At 38.2% G+C, this 19,778-nt stretch overlaps 1 protein-coding gene across 1 annotated transcript; it reads left to right on the forward strand.

The window, feature by feature from the left end:
- Positions 1-3,078: 3,078 nt before the first annotated feature.
- Positions 3,079-19,020, forward strand: LOC134617143 (uncharacterized). The gene is made up of 22 exons (XM_065471553.1): positions 3,079-3,177; positions 4,159-4,414; positions 5,181-5,364; positions 5,446-5,482; positions 5,848-5,971; positions 6,083-6,225; positions 6,394-6,456; positions 6,552-6,675; positions 6,787-6,929; positions 7,104-7,166; positions 7,262-7,385; positions 7,495-7,637; positions 12,299-12,439; positions 14,412-14,652; positions 16,835-17,018; positions 17,133-17,277; positions 17,359-17,421; positions 17,518-17,641; positions 17,758-17,900; positions 18,063-18,206; positions 18,341-18,493; positions 18,592-19,020. Exons 1-22 carry the CDS (start codon positions 3,135-3,137, stop codon positions 18,948-18,950), a joined length of 3,144 nt encoding a protein of 1,047 aa, XP_065327625.1. The 5' UTR covers positions 3,079-3,134; the 3' UTR covers positions 18,951-19,020.
- The last annotated feature ends 758 nt before the right edge of the window (positions 19,021-19,778 follow it).

Below are 19,778 nucleotides of genomic sequence, written 5' to 3' on the forward strand. Positions count from 1 at the left end.
TAAATAAAACATTAAAACCACTTCCACCCCATAACAAAATGTTGAGGAATACGGACAGTTTACCTATTACTGTCATTTTCTTAAGGTTTCAGCTCTTTAAATCGATTTTTTTTATTCATGAATCTAGTCTTTTTTCTTAAAACTTAATAAATCGATGAATCACTAGGGATCGTCTTAATAGACTTCATAATGTGCTTGAATAAACAGATCTACTATTATTGCATTTCATATGGGGACTTCTGAAATTTGATTTGAGAGTACTCTGGAAACTTTTTTTGTGGTGTCTGTTTAAAAAAAAGAAACAGTTTCTTCTTTCAAATCTAAGGTAAGATCCACTTCTTTAGATCTGTTATGTTATTAGATGTGACAAAGTGACATGACAAAATGAAAATGAATTTTAAAGCAATGTGCTTGCAATGACAAATGTAGCTTAGACAAGAAATGACCTGATGTTGGACTGCATGACTAAATTAACCAGTTCCTCATTCTTACCAGAGAATCATTGCTCAAGTTCAGAGATCATTCAGTCCAGAAAGGAAATACAAATTTCCTTTTAAGATCCTCTAACTCAGAAGAACAGCTGACCAACGTATGTGCTCCACAAGTCAATTCCAAAACAAATCCATCTGTAGGTATCTGTGTAAATATGCTGTTACAGACAGGAGAGCCTGGAAAGCATCATCTCGTTCTAACTGACAAATGTGGTGTATGTGTGGTTTGATGGAGGTGTAAACCACTGTAAGAACTGCTTTAAAAATATCATGCACTATAGGAAACTGCCCTTGGTGTGGCTTTCTACCATTTCTTTATGGTCAACAACAGGTGCTCCCTACTTTCATGTATTTCAGTGAAACTTGCATTTTCTATCTGATGTAAAACACTGCCTGAAACAGACTTGCTTTAAAGTTGTTTCAGGAAACTACATGTTTTTTAAAGAGGTCAAGGTCTTTATCCAATTCTTAACTTTAGACCCTCCCTAGGGCCTAAAAATAGCCCGTGGAGGGGAACGGGGGGTCTCCAGTTTTTCATACAAGTTTAACATTTCAGTGGTGAACTTACACCTGGCTGTAGCTCAGGAGGCGTAGCAGATCAGATCTACTAATCAGAAGGTTGGTGATTCAGCCCCTGGCTGCTTGGACAAGATGTTATCCTGACGTTGCTCTCCTATGCATCTGTTGGAGGGTGAATGTTAGAAAGCATCTAAACAGAAAAAAGCGCTTCTTTGAGAACAGGTGAATGGGGAATGCTGTATAAAGCTCTTTGAGTGCTCAGCTATGAAAGAACTATTCCAGGTTTGTCCTGATATGCTGCATTTGGTTACACCAAGCATCTCTACTTTGGCCCTGCCTGTGCAAGATACATTGCTCCAGACATCGTGTGGTTTGTTCAGATGCAGTTTTTCTAAATCTAAGCCATGTTGCCATGCTCTTCTTAGAAAGAACAGGCTTTCTCTTTGCAAGCCTGCCAAACAAGTCAGTCCTTTTCTAACTGTGCTATCATGGTAACTGAGCCCTGAGATGTAGCTCTTGTTTGTTTATTGCCCCAATCTCCCACCCAGCTTATTTCTAAGCATAATTTTTTTTTTTTTTGTATCTTTAGTGATTTGTTAATCACAGATGATTTGAAAGGCATCCTTTTCTGAGTTTATTGCTCTTACTTGTGATGGTATTTTCATGTTCTTTTGGTTTTCGAAGGAAAAAAACACCAAAAACCAGTTGGCAGAAGCAGGGATGTTACTGCAGCGGTCACTTTCACATCCTGAAAGTAAAAGGATATGAAAGCTGATGGGTCAAAAATTCTTAGTTCTAAGGCTTATCAAATCACAAACACTGCAAAAAGAAAAAAGAAAAAGAAAGTGCATTACCACTTTGTTACTGGACTGAGAGTTGCATTTTTTAAAGTATTCATGTCAGTGTGAAGCAACTTTATTCACTGGCCAGGCTGCTACTGCAGATTTGTTTGCATGGGACTGACCACGTCCAGTTTTTGTATGCATTCAAAGTAATACGTTTCTGGAACAATCTTATTAGTAGCTTCAAACTTCCCATAACCATTTAATTACCTACAGGACTCTGCACTTCACACATATCAGGTGCTGCACATGTTCTAAAGCCCTTTATGGCCACTTTGTCCCAAGTAAAGCTCTCTCTCTCTCTCACACACACACACACAAACAACACACAATCCGGGCAAGCTGTGCTTACAAACAAAGAGATATGTTGTTGGAATCATATCTCTGTCAAACGTTTCGGACAAAACACACACTCTCTCTCTCACACACACTCTCTCTCTCACACACACACACACATGTATGGTTTGCTATCCTCGTGGGGACATCCTATTGACATAATGCTTTCCCTAGCCCCTTACCCTAACCCTAACCATTAAAAATGAATGCCTAACCCTAACCCTTACCCTAAACCTAACCATAACCTAATTGTAACCCTGACAGTAAAACCGCATTTTGAGTGTGAAAATTGCTTTCAACCCCGAGGGGACCTGGATTTTGGTCCCCACGGTGCAGAAAGTCCCCACCAGGATAGTAAAAGTCAGATTTTGGTCCCCACCAGGATAGTACGAACCCGTACACACACACACACACACACACACACACACACACACACACACACACACACACACACAAATCATTCACCATAGGGACAATTGTCGGTATATCCACTGCTACACGGCAAATAATAACTGTTGATAATTAATTCTGCAAATTGTATTTTCATAAAATGTGTACAAATACGTTTAAAACAGGTTTTTGTTGCAGCCTGGGTGTGACACGATTAAAGGAACTAACCTGAAATGGCCACTAAAGTGACCAACCACATTAGGACCTCTTCCTTTAGGCCCCGCCCTCCACACGGCTCAGTTGATTCGCGCGAAGGATTCTGCTCCCAGGCAGACACCTGACAGTGCCAAGCTCACAGTAGGCACTCTCGCGCCTGCGAGCTCTTATTTGTGCGCGCCCCTGAGCTTTACTCTCGAGGATCTCATTTTTGCTCGTGATTATGGTTTTTTTTTCCTCGCGTGGATATGTTTGTCACTATTTCTTGGGGAAGTGAAAAGTTTCACTTTCTGTATGGTTGCTGCAGTGTGTCTTTATAGGTGTTCCTCAGACTGACGATATGAAGGGAAAAATACTTCTGGTCCTTTTGTTATTCTGGCCAGGTAAGATTTAGACCTTCACATTTTATAGGTGAAGTGAACTTTAGCAAAGGGTACATAAATCTGTTCCTTTAACAGGCCAGTCATATAGCTAGAATTCCCAGCACAGGAGGTCACATACTTGATGACATAATAGCTCAGCTAAGGTTTATTGTGTACTTTACCAATTGTACACCTAGCTATAAAAGGACAATTAATAATTTTGCCTGATTATAAGCACTGGACTCATTTGGAAGAAAGTGGTAAAGAACTGTACACCAACATACTGGACTGAAGATTAAACTGATTACTGATTGGTTCAACAGATATCTCTAAAATGCAGTAGACATAACACTCTCTGAACACAAAAAAGAATTAAATAAAAAGAAAAACAGGTCAGGTGTTAAAATGACTTTCTTTATTCCTTCAAAACCTATAATGGCATTTTTGGAAAAAATAAATATGTTCCTGCTGCCACTAGAGGGAGACTTGAGTTCAAATATATCTAGCGATAATTAAAATGACTTGGCTTCATTTGTGGCTAGCTAAGCTCTACCATGTAAAACTAAGCTGCAATGACGGGGAAGCTGTAGTCTGTGTCTACCTGCGGTAAGATGGGATTGCTAACAGCCGCACATCAAGCCAGGAGCAGAATACGAGTACACCAAATCACAGTGATGCTCATATGACATCAAAAGGGGCTTATCCCTCTGGTGATGAACAAAAAAAAAAAAAATGAAAAGAAGAAAAGTGAAAAAGAAAAAAGTGCACAGGATAAGTTCACAAGGATGAATCTGCAACTGCTTTATGATGTGTTTGTTAGCTGTGCTGCCTGCACTCTGTGGTTATGTGGCATTTAAAGATATCTGTGACATCAGCTCATGGTAAAAGTAGAATACTGGTAGTGACTGCACTGTGAAGCCGGAGTTAGATTAATCGGACAAATTTGATCCTTTTAGTCTACAACAGTGCTTTTTCATATGTCATTATGAATGTCATTGACAGGTGTGTGCCCACTGAGTTTCCAGGAAGTAAATGTCAAGGCAGGTGAGATGGCGGTACTGCAGTGTCCTTCTTACAGAGGGTACAGTGATGGAGGTGCTGAGGTGCTCTGGACCAGTGACACCGTGGATGAAATGAAACTCTTCAACATGTCAACATCAGCTGAGCAGAGGCAGATGGGTGTGCTGGTTCATGGAAGAATCCTTGTCATTCTCAGAGCTTCAGTAAACCATCAGGGGAATTACTCCTGCTCTTTTCGGTAAAATTTAATACAATTCCCACAGTAATGGTTTCATTATCTAAGACTGACATCAAACAAAGCCACAGACCTGATTTATGAATAGAAATCGTGCCCACACACTGATATAAACTACTATTTCCTACACTACAGGATAGCAGAGCAACTTTTATTTTGCGGTTATTTTTGTTGTTGAACATCCTTCGGCACCAGAAAAGCGATTTTTATCTTTGTCCTGAACCACGTTACTTGTTGGCATTATGGTGTGAAACATCTATGTGACAATCATCTGAGGTTAGAAGAATCCAAAAGCACAACTGAGGATGCTAGGTTGTCATTACTAACATCTGCAAAGCAAAGATACAGGGAGTTGAGGTCATGAACTTGGATGAGTTTAAATACCTGGAGTTAACAATTCAGAGCAATAGACAATGCACAAGAGAGGGAAAGGAGAGAGCACAGGAAGGGTGGAATGGGTGGAGACTAGTGTCAGGTGATGTGTGACAGAAGGAGAACAGCAAGAGTGAAGGGGAAGGTTTTACAAGATAGGAGTGAGGCCTGCTATGATGTTTGCTTTGGAGACTGTGGAGCTGGCAAAAATAGAGCAGGTGGAGAGTCAAAGATGTGTGTGTTTTCACTGGACATGACCAGCATGGCGAGGATCACTAAAGTCATTCAGATTCATCTTCTCTGAATTATAAAGAATCTCACTAATCCAACATTGAAGTGATGGATTCAAAAAGAGAAGGAAATTAAACACTTTATATATTTTTTATTTTCTCGACAGTAATTCCAGCAGGCGTTCCTGGATCAACCTTAGAGTATACACAATGGAGTCCAAGGAGTCTGGAAAAATGATCCAGGACTCTAAAACATGTTACACAGATAAGTCCTGCACTTTATATTGCCATGATGAAAATATTCTCTTTGATACCTGGAATATCACCAGAAACAGCACTACATGTCACAAGGTAAACAGAGCAGATTATGTGAATGAGATCAAAGCAGTGTTTTACTGTTTTTCCATATACAACATATGTGCTATGTTGTAGGAGGGCGAGCCATCTCCAAAAGACGGTTACTTCTCAAGTGTGAAAAAAGAGGACAGTGGCATCTATACCTGCACGTGGTCTTACCTGTATGATGGTCAAATATATAACATGACCTCTATGGTGAAACTTGATGTCCAACCAAGCGGTAAGAAAAACACATTTTGTAAATTTTTATTTTCAAAGACTTTAATATGTGCTTTTCAAAATATCAGTCTTTTTTCTTTTTTAATAAAATTTGTGCAGAAATAACTAAGAGAGCGGTGATAATTTCACCAAAGAACAAGCAGGTATTTGAGGTAGATTTAGGTGAGTTATTGTCTATATTCATACACCTTCACTCTCTTGGCTAAAGCTTTAATGTTATTCATTTATAAAAATCTGTGTAAACTCTGCTTTTTCTAGATTCAACAGTGGTGATTGATTGTAAAGCAGTTATGTTGTCAGACACTGATGAATTGTTCTGGTTAAGCAGCGATTCATTTGTGGAGACAAATAGCAGTCTGCCCGTTTTCTACAATTATACATGGTAAATATTTCACACACAGATTATATGTCACTGGTATGCTTTATATAAACGTCACAGCTATGAATTCTGCTTTTAGAGCTGCCTCAAACATGTTGTTCATATCGTTTTCAGGGTCAACAGCACAGAGGAAATCAACATGACAGCATCTCTAGTCTTCAGACAAGTGTCAGAGGAGGATCTGTCAAACAATTATACCTGTAAACTGCAATCTGACTATGAAACAAACTTTGTGACCATCACTCTAAAGCAAAACGGTATAGTCAGTTGAACACTTTGAGTCATTTTATAAATAAATATGTCGATGAACTTGTCCAGCCAAGTGGTAATAAAACAAGTTTAGTGACATTTTATTTTCAAAAACTTTAACGTGTGCTTTTCAAAAGGTTTTAGATTTTTGCGGTTTTTTGTTTCTTCTTTAATAGAAACCTTTATACCACCAATGATCATTTCACCAAAGAACAACCAAGAATTTGATGTAGATTTAGGTGAGTCATTGTCTATATTCACATACCTTCACACTCTTGTCTAAAGCTTTAATGTTAATCAGTTATAAAATCTGTGAAAACTCTGCTTTTTCTAGACTCTACAGTGGTGATTGATTGTAAAGCAGTAACGTCTTCAGACACTGATGAATTGTTCTGGTTAAGCGGTGATTCATTTGTGGAGAAAAATAGCAGTCTGCCCGTTTTCTACAATTATACATGGTAAATATTTCACATGCAGATTATATGTAAGTGGTATGTTTTATGTATCCGTCACAGCTATGAATTCTGCTTGTAGAGCTGCCTCAATCATGTTGTTCATATCCTTTTCAGGATCAACAGCACAGAGGAAATCAACATGACAGCATCTCTAGTCTTCAGACAAGTGTCAGAGGAGGATCTGTCAAACAATTATACCTGTAAACTGCAATCTGACTATGAAACAAGCTTTGTGACCATCACCCTAAAGCAAAACGGTATGGCCAGTTGAACACTTTGAGTCATTTTATAAATAAATATGTCGATGAAACTTGATGTCCAGCCAAGCGCTAATAAAAACAAATTTTGTAACATTTTATTTTCAAAGACTTTATTTGTTCTTTTCGAAAGGTTTTAGATTTTTTTTTGTTTGTTTGTTTCTTCTTTAATAGAACCGTTTATACCGCCAGTGATCATTTCACCAAAGAACAACCAAGAATTTGATGTAGATTTAGGTGAGTCATTGTCTATATTCACATACCTTCACACTCTTGTCTAAAGCTTTAATGTTAATCAGTTATAAAATCTGTGAAAACTCTGCTTTTTCTAGACTCTACAGTGGTGATTGATTGTAAAGCAGTAACGTCTTCGGACATTGATGAATTGTTCTGGTTAAGCGGTGATTCATTTGTGGAGACCGATAGCACTCTGCCCGTTTTCTACAATTATACATGGTAAATATTTCACACACAGTTTCTATATAACTGATATGTTTTGTATCCGTCACAGCTTTGAATTCTGCTTTTAGAGCTGCCTCAATCATGTTGTTCATATCCTTGTCAGGGTCAGCAACACAGAGGAAATCAACATGACAGCATCTCTAGTCTTCAGACAAGTGTCAGAGGAGGATCTGTCAAACAATTATACCTGTAAACTGCAATCTGACTACCAAACAAGCTTTGTGACCATCACCCTAAAGCAGAAAGGTATGAATCAGTGAACTCAGAGTAATCTGTATTTTTTTAAAGGGTGTCACCTTCATTCTGATCAAATAAGAGTGTCTTAGCGTGTTGTTAATGTTCTGATTACTCTCTCCCTACAGCTGTTTCACATCTCGCCATGGGTTTATGCATTTTTCTCGCTGTGTTGATGGTATTAGCAGTAGCTATTTATACTATGTTTAAATGCAACATCATTCTTTGGCTGCAAAAAAATCTTGGCTTCTATCACAGAGCCCCAGGTGGGATACTATTTTAAACATGTGTTACAGATTCATATTTTTGTGTCATTTTAACGATAGCATTTTTTGAAGTGAACTTCAGTGTGATTGTTTGTTTTTCTTTGTTATGATAAGACAGGGAAACTGCATCGTTTGAAGACTCGCTTCTAAACAGAAACAGCAGGAGGCCTTGAGTACAGGTTCATCACCAGGGGCCTTACAGCTCTGCGAGGCTGTGTCACCTGAAAGGGCTCCATGTTGCACTCCTCCTCCTTCTGAAAGAAGCTACGCCATTACCTGCCCGTCCCACAGAGAGCACCCAGAGATTTAATATGAGTATACAGGTAGAGGTACATTCAGAGTTTATTTTAGACACCTGAACATTGCCAGGTGCCAGGCATCCGCCTAGCAACGAAAAAAATTAAACATATGTCTCTCTGTGTGATATATGCATAACATGGGTCTGTACCAGCTCGTATAATATATCGGTATTTATCAACAGCACACATACTCACACATTTGCAATGTTTCTGCAGACGTCCACTCATGTGACATCCTCAAAGCTGCATAACAGAAACATTTCCCTTTACTAAGGAGAATGTCACAATGTTTCCAGGAAAATTTTAATGTGGTATATTAACCCTGGACGTTGCTCAACTCTAATTCTGTAATGTATTTAACATGACTTACTTGCTTAAATTTATTGCATCATAAAAAGCAAAAAGGTTGAAGTCATTTTCATGCATTATTATGCACGAACGCTTCTGGAGGTAAATAACTGGTCAGTTTTGCAACTGTTAATAATGTTCATGTCATGGCGGCTTATCAAACATATTGACTCAGCTTACTTTATGTGCAGTCATTTGTAATTTTTTAGTAGTTGATATCTTATTTTACTTTATTAGCCTTTCTACTCCTTTGGTTATGACACTGGTATGACTTATTTCCTTATCTAAGAGTAAGGATTAAGCTTGAAACTAAGATTTTTATCATAAAAGATTTTTTTCTTGTAGTGAATGTTATTACGGGTACATCGTTATTTAAGGGAAAAGTAAAACAAACAAGCAAAAAACAATCATCTAGTCTTAGTAATGATAGAAATGTTTCTTTCTAGCATATTATATATGTGTAGGTGTATTTTTATTATTTTCTTTTTATAAAACATAAAACTGTGATGGTTGTCTTCAGGCTCTGATGACATCAACCACTGTGCCTTTAGACTCAAAATACAACATACATCAGGAGATGTAATTGTAGAAGAAATTGTAGAAAAGGAAAAAATTGTGGTGGTTTTACAGAAACGCTAATATCCATTGATATTCGTTCTTGGGTTTATGGAGTTCATTATACAAGTCCTGGTGTGACCCTTTAATAGTGGAAAGATTTACCTATACAGTGACCTACCTAGTGTGTGTTCACTGATGAGCACAACTGCAGTAGGAGTAACAAATTAATCAATAAGCTCAGATATTGTAGAAAATAAAGATGTGATGATTCCCAGCCAGTTTGTTTATCCATTTATTTCTGTCACAGTAAGTGTCTCTCCTCTGTATGTGGCATCTTACTGGATGTCTAATTTCATTAAGTGCATCTCGAGGACAGAGCAGGCTTGCTGGAGGAGCTATGATAGAGGACACACAGGTGAATCCTTTTCCAAGTGTTTTTTTCCTGTGCTGTACAGAGGAGGTGTAACAAAAAGGCTGGACTACACAAATCAAATAGACTTAAAAAAAAAAAGTGTTTCTTTGTATTTATTTTTGTTATTAAAGATGATAAACTCTGTGACAAAACGTTATGCCCTTCACCATCTGCCAATGTAACATGTACTGCTTTTAATAACTGTGAGACTCCAAAGTTAACATATCTCATTGATGTTATCTGGACTCTCTCCTCTGCTCACCTTGGGTGAGACAAGCTCAGTAGGTAGAGTGGTCGCCCCATGATCGGAAGGTTGGGGGTTTGAATCCACTGAACGGCTACCCTGAGGTACCCCTGAGCAAGATACCATCCCTACACACTGCTCCCCGGTGCGCCTGCCTAGTGGCTGCCCACTGCTTCACTGAGTGAATGGGTCAAATGCAGAGAGAGTAATTTCCCCACGGGTATCAATAAAGTATAAAGTATACATTATTAAAAACAAGTGGCCCCAGTTTTTCAGAATTTGGATGAATCTGTGCAGAGAGTATGGGCATGCACACTGGATAACTCATCCTGCTACTTTGTATCAGCAGTCACTAGTTAAGGCAAGTTATCTGGTTCCTCTGGCAGTCATACAGTATATGCTCATACCATAACATAACTCCACGTGTCATGAGGCTGCAGAATCGGTGGATTCTGCAGCCTCATGTATATTAAAATGAACTGTGCTTAGCAAACAGTGCAACTTTATCATATCATCTTTGAAACTTACCACACTAACTACCCATTTACTACATCTGGCCCATAGGGTGCTACCTGCTGTAGTGGCTCCTTGTGAATAACCAGCATAAGAGGCAGCTGAAAGTATCAATGGCTAGTAGTCAAGTGTGCTTCCAGACACAATAGTCAAATGGGACCACAAGATGGCAGTAAGTCACTGGATGGATGCAAATAAACCTTAGAAGATCATTTATGGGACAGGATGCTGTTCTTATGTAATGATGAATTCACATTGACAATGTTAAATTAAACTAATAATTGTTTATCTGTTTATAGCTATAACTGTTCAAGCTCTACTTACTTTCCTTATTCTGATCATGGACATTAATTTCTTCCACACACACCCTCTCAGACATGCTGATTACCACATTTAATCTCATGTACAACATCAAGAAAAATGCTGTTATTTCCAACCTTCTCTGCGACAGATTAAAGACACACTACAAAACCGTGCAGTTAAAAATACTTTATAAGAACAAAAAACAAAACAAAAAAACCCCATTACAATAAAAATTAGGAATAAAGGTCAACGTAACTGGCTTCAGACACTCACATTACAATTTTGCTGTACAAAAAAATGCAAAAAATATTTTTAACAATCATTAATTGTTCCAGGAGATGGTACTCCAACAAAAAGAATGACAGTATCTCTACCTAGGCAACCAGTCAGTAGTCAAACCTTCATTTAGTCTCTGAGCCGATCAAGGAAATTCCTCATGGGGTGTACCTGCAAGTCTGGTAAAACTGTTGCATCAAGTTTGCCTTGTCTAAGTGAACTTAGTCAGCTCTGTTAAAATATCCCCAAATGGAAAGGTGTAACATCAAATGGAACAACTGGGGCAATACACCGTGGGCAAGAAATGGGAGAGGCCCACTCAAAAAACTGTCAGAGGCTCTTCCTCTATTGGATTGTTATATTCATAATTGGGCACATTATAAAAGTTCCATTATGTGTGTAAGTCATAGTTCTAAGTCATGAACCACATCCTAATATCTTTTTACAATTTTTTAGCCGTCATTTTAACTCCACTGGTTATAACAGGAACCTGTTCTGAAACTTGCAGAGGGGTATGCTGGGAAATGAATTGCATATACTTCCTGACCTTGCTCCCTGTCAACAGGCATGTTGCAACAGGTTTTTTGTTAGGCATGTGTATCGTTTTAAATTATGTATAGTAAATCAAAAAAAAGTGGTGCTAACACGAGGAAGGAGAACCCACCAGGGCTTCGGATCTGAGTGGTGCTGTCATTGACTTGAAAGGCCTGAAAGATGAAACTGTGGCGAGTGAGTAGTTTGTCTGTGTTTTTGTAAAGGATTAGAAACTAATGCACTGGAAATGATCGTTGAATTAGAAATTCTGTAAATGAGTGTGCTTGTTTGTAAATGTGACCCCATATAGTCAGTCTGTGAGGAGCTGTGGTTAACGGGCTTCCCTCTTTGGTTCTTGCCTTGTAAAGATCACAGTTTTCTTTGTGTCACTTCAGCAAGGCTAAATGTGTTTAGGAGCCTTTGGCAGATTAGTTGAAAACGATGATGTGAGGTTAGAGCATAAGCTTAGATATATGTGTCCACTCCACTGACCTGTGACTGCAATTGTTGTCTGGTGCTGATGAAAAGAGTTATGCTATTTTTTTTTCTACTTCCAGTGTGTGTGTGTGTGTGTGAGAGAGAGAGAGAGAGAACAGTACATAAACACATAACTACTAGTTGAAAGGAACAGTTGTTTTTTCACACCATGAGATTCATGTCACAGCGGTTACCACCTACTAGAAATGGTGTGAAAAACATTGTCCTAGCTTTCGCAATGACATAAAGGCTATGGGAAAAGGCACATGGTGGACTTGCGTTCTTGCAGTTTCTTGTAGTTTGATGTAAACGGCTTTAGGGGACGCAGCAAGACTTGTGGTGAAAAGATATCATACATTATAAAAGCAGTGACGCTCGCGGGGCTGTTGCACCCGCAACTTGGGGCTTTTCCTTCTGCTTCTTTTTCCTGTGCTTCTTTTGATTATTGCGCATTTTTGGTTTGGTTAAGTCACCTCTGGAGTACAGCAGAATTGCATCATACGCTGTTTTTGACGCAGATAAGAGTGCTTTGCCGAAGGATACCGCGATGATCCTGTCGTTGATCTTCATCACATTTTTATCAGGTACGAGACCAATATCGCTAATTGTCATTCCCTCTGGACAGGAGGATATAATATGCTAATTATGTAATGAGATGGAAATTACGTACAGCAGAGAATTAGAAACTAAAACGATCAAATATCAGCTACTTAACTCTTACTTAACGTAATAAACTGACGGATCAGTCTGACCTAATCCTGCTAAACTTGCGACAATTTTAATCAAAAAGTCATAAATACTGAGCTATAAATGTTAGTTTTAGGGTAATGGTTACAAAAGTCGTTCGTAAGGCAGATTGCAGTTTACGAGTATAACTTTTTGACAGATCGTCCTCTGACACCTTTGAAGATTAGAGATGTTGTTGTCCCTGGATTTGATCCTCTGTAGTACTGCCCCTGACAAGAGAAGGAAAGGACTGAGACAGATCTAGAAGCAGACCTGTGCTGACTGTGGCAACATATAACATCAGTTTGACCAAAGTCCCAAAGAGGACCTGTGTGTGAAATATTTACTATGTATCATTATAAAAAAACTGGCAGACTGGTATCTGTCTCCACAAATGAATGTCCTCTTAACTAGAAAAAGTGATAAAAGTCTGACAGCATAGCTGTTTTGCAATCAATCACCGCTGTTGAGCTTAAAAAAGCAGTGTTTACACTGATTTAAATACACATTAAGTTTTAGGTGTATGAATGTAGACAATAACCCACCTAAATCTACCTCGAATACCTGGTTTTTCTTTGGTTAAATTATCACTGCTTTCTTAGTTATTTCTGTGCAAAAAACCCAAAAAAAACTGTACCTATGGAAAAGCATATTTTCAAATGTTACAAAATAATCGGTTTTAGAATAACAGATTCATTGATTTTTGATAATTTAATGTGTGTCAGTTTATCTTTGCAGCTGGAAGATTTAGAAGCAAATGTAAGTATTTCTTAAGCCACAAACTCCAATGTTTCCCTGTGACAACACATTATTCTTCATTTAGCTGTTGTTTTCAAGTATATTAAGCATTAAGTAGTAACCTAACTAATTAATGTGCTTAGAAAAATATATGTAGTGAAGAAAATGCAAAATATATTTTACATTTAGTATAGTACACCAGTATCTCACCCTATCAAAGAAATAACCATTTGAATGTGTTTTGCATCACTGGCTTGCTAATTGTTTTCATTTTCTTGCTCCATGCTCAGTTCCTTCAGCTGCAAGATGTTTGACTATTTTATTGCACGTATCACTGCATTCTCAATGGCACTTTCAGTTATGGTTGGAGTGTACTTATCTGCTATAGATCAACTTTCATCTTCAAATTTCTGACTCATATCAGCAAGCATGATTATGTTGTAGTGCCCTGTAACCACTTAAAAAAAGAGCATGCACGTATATGCATTAAAACAGCAGTTTAAGTCAAGGTTTGACTTTTGGATCTATATCATTTTATAAATGAAAGTGATGACACTTACTAATATATATGAGTGACTGATGCTTCTCTATGGTATCCCTGCAATTACAGATAATTAAACAACAAAATCTGTCAAGCTAAATAATGACAAAAAACGTGTCTCTAGTAGAAAATGTTAGAGTGTGAACACTGGGCTTATTCAAAGTAATATTTATTCAGTTTTTGCAGTTTTTGTAAAAAATCTAATCAATCGTTCAGGCTCTGCGGAGGACTAGGATCAACACCTAGACTGTAAACGATTCACTAAAGCATAGCCAATAAACAGCACAGGCTTACCAAAACCAAATCTCTAAATCATTTTGTTCGTTTTGTTCATAATGTCTGTTGATATGTTGGCTGATAGTGAGACAGAGCAATGAGTTTACGTGCAAGCTTTATCGATAGGCAGGATGCACATGTTCCCCGGGGCTTTTTTAAAAAAAATATTTTAAATCAGCCACATTTCTGTCTGAAACAGTTTGTTCAAGCAGCCCTTGAGCTAGTTCATGTTATAATTTTAATCAATGACACACTGAAATTATTTCATTTTGCAGGTGTCTGTCCCCAGAGTCCCAAAGAAATACGTGTCAAGGAAGGGGAAATTGTGGCAGAGTACTTCAACGAGTGTGATCATAATGAAATACTCTGGAGTAGTTTCACCAAGCAGGGGATGCATCTACACAACAACACGCCAGCAGCTGAGCACAGGCAGATGGGGGTGATGGTTCAACAGGGAATCCTTGTGATTCTCAGTGCCTCTGACAAACATGAGGGAAACTACTCATGCTCTCTCAAGTAAGATACAAGCACTCCTACAGTAATAACATAACTGACCTTACTTATCATATGTTAAGCTTTCATATTTCAGTGTATTTTCTCAAGCACGTGCATTTTTAATCTATGAGTCATTCAGTCAGTGATTCAAACAGTGAGATGTCTGTTTGCAGCAGACATCTCATTCACAGTTTTGAAAAAATTAGCAATATTTCAGGAAACTGTGTTACCTCTGCTACTGCTGTGTGTTAGCAAGTTCATGGATGTGAAATTACAAATGTAGAGTGCAGACTGTATTTAAAGGATGGAATTAGCTTTAAAGTCTGAATATCTCTGTGATAACACTGACAGGAATTCCAGCAAGTAGATTAGCCTCAAAATACACACTGAGCAGACCCAGAGAGCATGAAAATGGACGGTGGGTTGTTTGGTACATGCTGCTATCCTGACCTAGAACATCTGGCAGTAAGATGCAGACCATTCAAATAGGTTAGGGAGTTCTGCTCCATCCTGATCGTAGCTGCCTACATTCAACGGTGGGCTAATGCTAAATTAGCACTGGAGGATCTGTACTGCCTGATCAACAGGCATGAACGCAACTCCGAAGGCGGCTGTGATTGTGGCTCGTGATTTCAACTATGTGGAACTAAAAGCAGTGTTTCCCAAATTTCCAAAATCATAAACTTCCCAACAAGAGACAATAGTATTCTGCTCCAGGTTTACTGTAACATCTCAGGAGCATACAAGGCAGTGGCAGTTCCACACTTAGGCAGGTCAGACCAAATCTCTGTGCAGCTGATCCCAGCCTAAAAACCTCTGATCTGCAAAGCTCGAGATGCTACCTACAGGTCAGGTAACACGCTGGCTTATAACAGGGATGGGAAGGAACTGAAAAAACAAATCCAGCAAGCAAAGTTAAGGTACAAATAGCGCATTGAAGAGATCTTGAAAAATAGCAACCCACAATATATGTGCAGATGCATCAGGAGCATAACAGACTGTAAACACAGTAACCAACAGGCCAGTCATCATCCAGCTCTCCCCGACACCTTGAACAGTTTCTTTGCATGCTTTGACTCATCCAGCAGCAAAGAGACTGTACATCTCCACTTTCGTCCAGCAGCTACACCAGCATAATAAAATGCACCACCAGATTGAGAGACAACTTCTTCCCCAGAGCTGTGACGATCCAATTCAGAAAGCTCAGAAAAATGCACAACCGGATTTCCAAAAAAGCTGGGACAAAGCTATATTTTATTCAAAGTAGAACATAGAAAACATTTATTCATTTGTTAAAACTGAAATGGTGGTAGGATGTTGCAATCATATTCTGCCAAAAAGACTTTCAACTTTTGTTTCATCTGACCACAGAACAGTTTTTCACTTTGTCTCAGTGCATTGAAAAAGAGCTTTGAGTGAAAGAAGATGGTGGCGTCTCTCGATTGTTCTTCTCTGCATGGTGTTGCTTTAACCTGCATTAGTGGATTGCACAAGTGTTCCTGAGCCCATGTAGTCATTTTCATGGTTAACTCATTTTCAGTCTTGAATTTCGTCCTTGTCCCTGGCACACAGAGATTCCTTCACATTCTTAGAAATGTTTGATGATATTATGTAGATGATGATAAGTCTCTGCAATTTTAGGAGGGACATTCTTCTGAAAATTGCAGATGTAACACTAGAAACAATTCATTTTCAACCTTTTATTGGCTCTCTCAATTTTGTTGAGACATGTCAGCAAATTCAAAATGAGTTTTTTCCTGAAATGGTAGCTCTCACTCAAAATATTTGTTATGTTTTCTGAGTTTTGTTGTGAGTAAAATAAATAAGGTAAAATAAAATAAGACAAAGATACACAAAATCACAAGTGTATCACAGGTCATCGGGTTTCTGTGGGTCAGAGAAGAGCCTCTCAGTAATCCAGGATTAAAGTTATGGATTACTGAAGGCGAAGCTGAGAGGGATTTTTATACAGAATGCCAGATATGTTAGTTTCATTTCACTGTTTGCAGCACAAAACTTTCTCAGCTAATAATAAATCCTGATGGACAAATAGCCCACTTAGTAGATGAACACCATTTTAGAAATAATCCTTTAAGTCTTCTCTTACTTTCAAATTAATTGTTTTTTTGGTTTGTTTTTTTGTTTTGCTTGTTGCTCAGAAGGAAAGTAAAAACTTCCTGTTACTGTTTTCTTTCCTTGGTAGGAATTCCAGCAGACGGTCCTGGATAAGCCTCAAAGTATACAAAGCGCAGTCCAGAGACTCTGAACAAATGAACCAGATCTCTAAAGAATGTTACACAGAGGAGTCCTGCAATTTGGATTGCCCTGAAAAAAATGTTCGTTTTAACACCCTGAATATCACCAGAATCGGCATCACATGGCACAAGGTAAACAGAGCAGATTATGTGAATGAGATCAAACTGTAAAATATTGTTACAGCGTTTTAATGTTTTTCCAAATTTGACAGCTGACTACTTAAAAATTGAGCTTATATGTTGTAGGAGGGCAGGTCATCACCAAAAGACGGTTACTTCCCAAGTGTGAAAAAAGAGGACAGTGGCATCTATACCTGCACCCGCTCTTACCTGTATGATGGTCAAATATATAACATGACCTCTACGGTGAAACTTGATGTCCAACCAAACAGTAAGAAAAACACATTTTGCAGATATTTATTTTTAATAATTTTAATATGTGCTTTTCAAAAGTTTTTTTTTATTTGCACAGAAATAACTAAGAAAGCAGTGATAATTTCACCAGAGAACAAACAGATATTTGAGGTAGATTTAGGTGAGTTATTGTCTATATTCATACACCTTCACACTCTTGGTTAAAGCTTTAATGTTAATCGTTTATAACAACCTGTGTTAACTCTGCTTTTTCTAGGCTCAACAGTGCGGATTGATTGTAAAGCAGTTATGATGTCAGACACTGATGAATTGTTTTGGTTAAGTGGAGATTCATTTGTGAAAAAAGACACTAGTCTACCAGTTTTCTATAATGAGACATGGTAAATATTTCATACACAGGTCCTCTTTGGGTCACACTGATGTTATATGTAGTTACATCAGCACAGATATGAATTCTGCGTTTAGATCTGCCTCAGTCCTTTCCTTCTCTTCTCAGGGTCAACAGTAGAGAGGAAATCAACATGACAACATCTCTAATCTTCAGAAAAGTGTCAGAGGAGGATCTGTCAAAAAATTATACTTGTAAACTGCAATCTGACTATGAAACAAGCTATGTCACCATCACTCTAAAACAAAAAGGTATGGCCAGCTGAACATTTGAGTATTTTTTTTAAACAATTTAAAATATAAGTTAAGCATGATTAGGTCAAATTGAATAGGCATCTTTCACTTTATTACAATTAAATAAGAGTTAAGTAGCTGATATTTGATCATTTTAACCTGTCCATTATTTCCCTGCAGCTTCCCGTTCGTACACGTCTCTGGGTGTCTGCTTTGTCATTATTATTGTGGTGATGTTTGTGACTGTAGTTACCTATGTGAAGTTTAAGGTTGACATCACCCTTTTCCTAAGAGACACTCTTAAGTGGTCTGGCAGCATTTCAGGTGAGAGTCCAAATTTGAACTTTTTGTTTCTTTTTACCTGACAACACATGTTTAAGCAGTTAAAAGCATTTGTGCTTTTGTGTGGGCTGCAGACAAAGCAACAGCACTGACATAGTTTATTGTTCTTTGCTCAGATGGAAAATCCTATGATGCCTTTTTAATGTGTTACAAATGCGACACGGCTGGAGGATTAAATCCTAGCGACAAAAGATGGCTGGAGAGTGTTTTGGAAGAGAAATTTGGTTACAGTCTCTGTCTTTATGATCGTGACATCTTACCAGGGAAAGGTATGGATTCAGAAGGATCCTCTGCAGAACATTTACATACATAAATAAAGATAGAAATTCATGAATTGATTTGCATTCTGCAATCTGGTTGTTTGCAGCAATCGCAGACGCTGTGCTAGACTGCGTAGAGCAGAGCCGGGCGGTAGTTTTGGTTCCCGTCTCTCCAGACCCTGATCCAGAATCTGGCCTGCTGAGTGCGATCCACGAAGCCCTTGTGGAGCGGCAGACTCGCTTGGTTTTCATCACCACTGAGACATCAATGGCTTCAAAATCAGATTCCTTTCCAGAGGCTTTACAGCTTCTTAGTAAGGCTGGAAACTGCGTCACTTGGAAGGGCATAAGCTCCATGCCGACTTCCTCCTCCTTCTGGAAGCAGCTACGATATTACCTCCCTGCACCACAGCAGGCGCCAACAGTAAAGCTTTTACCACAGACAATCCAGGATGTTACTTCATGATAAAATGTTTAGCCAAGTCAGAATTAATAACTTCTATCTGTTCTTAACATATGAGTAAGTTTACACACATCACCAACAGTTTATATTTTGAATTTAAGACAATTTCATATTTATTTTGGGGTTTTTTAAATTTACCATTGTTATTTTATTCTATTTAATTAATTGTATTCCTGTTTTTGCAAACATTTCTTCTATACAGTATGACAATAGCAGCAATTGCTTTAGTAAGCTACAGAGAATTTAAATGTATGAAGTTTATGTGTAAAATTGCCTCATCTTGTTGTGTTATTAGGCATCTTTAAATCAGCCTTTAGGCTGTTCCTCCTGATGAGTTCAGTCCAAGTACTGTTTTCATAATGTTTCAGTGAATGTAAATCCTAGTTTTCATCATACCATACTTGAACTTTTCTCATTTATTATTACCAATGTCATATCATCCTACTCTTTGTCCAGTTTTTATCATCCTCGCTTGTACATACTGCTCGCACTTACTGAAACATAAAAATGTGATAGTGCCGTGCCTTTTGGCCAAATATGTTCAAAGCACATTTCATCTTATATATTAATAAAATTCAAATAAATGTATTTTTATCCTACCTTATGTATGTATAGTCAATATAATTCCAATAGTGCTGTCAGCGTTAATTTTGTTAAAATGAGGTTAACGCCATAACTGCATTAATGCGGCAAATTTCCGTTAGCGAGTTAGTGCGGATCGCCCTGTGCATGGGGCTGCATGGCGCTAATGCGTTAACGAGCTAACCACACTAACCTGTTGACGCCCTGCAGCCCCACCCACGGGGCAATCCGCGCTAACTCACTAACGGA

The sequence above is a fragment of the Pelmatolapia mariae genome, linkage group LG1 (genome assembly GCF_036321145.2).
Source record: "Pelmatolapia mariae isolate MD_Pm_ZW linkage group LG1, Pm_UMD_F_2, whole genome shotgun sequence".
Lineage (NCBI taxonomy): Eukaryota > Metazoa > Chordata > Actinopteri > Cichliformes > Cichlidae > Pelmatolapia > Pelmatolapia mariae.

Excerpts from the sequence above, each read along its gene's own strand:
- LOC134617143 (XM_065471553.1), top strand. The coding sequence starts at position 3,135 with ATGAAGGGAAAAATACTTCTGGTCCTTTTGTTATTCTGGCCAG. Across the intron at positions 14,653-16,834 it reads AACTACTCATGCTCTCTCAA|GAATTCCAGCAGACGGTCCT; the intron begins GTAAGATACAAG and ends TTTCCTTGGTAG. Across the intron at positions 17,422-17,517 it reads GATATTTGAGGTAGATTTAG|GCTCAACAGTGCGGATTGAT; the intron begins GTGAGTTATTGT and ends TGCTTTTTCTAG.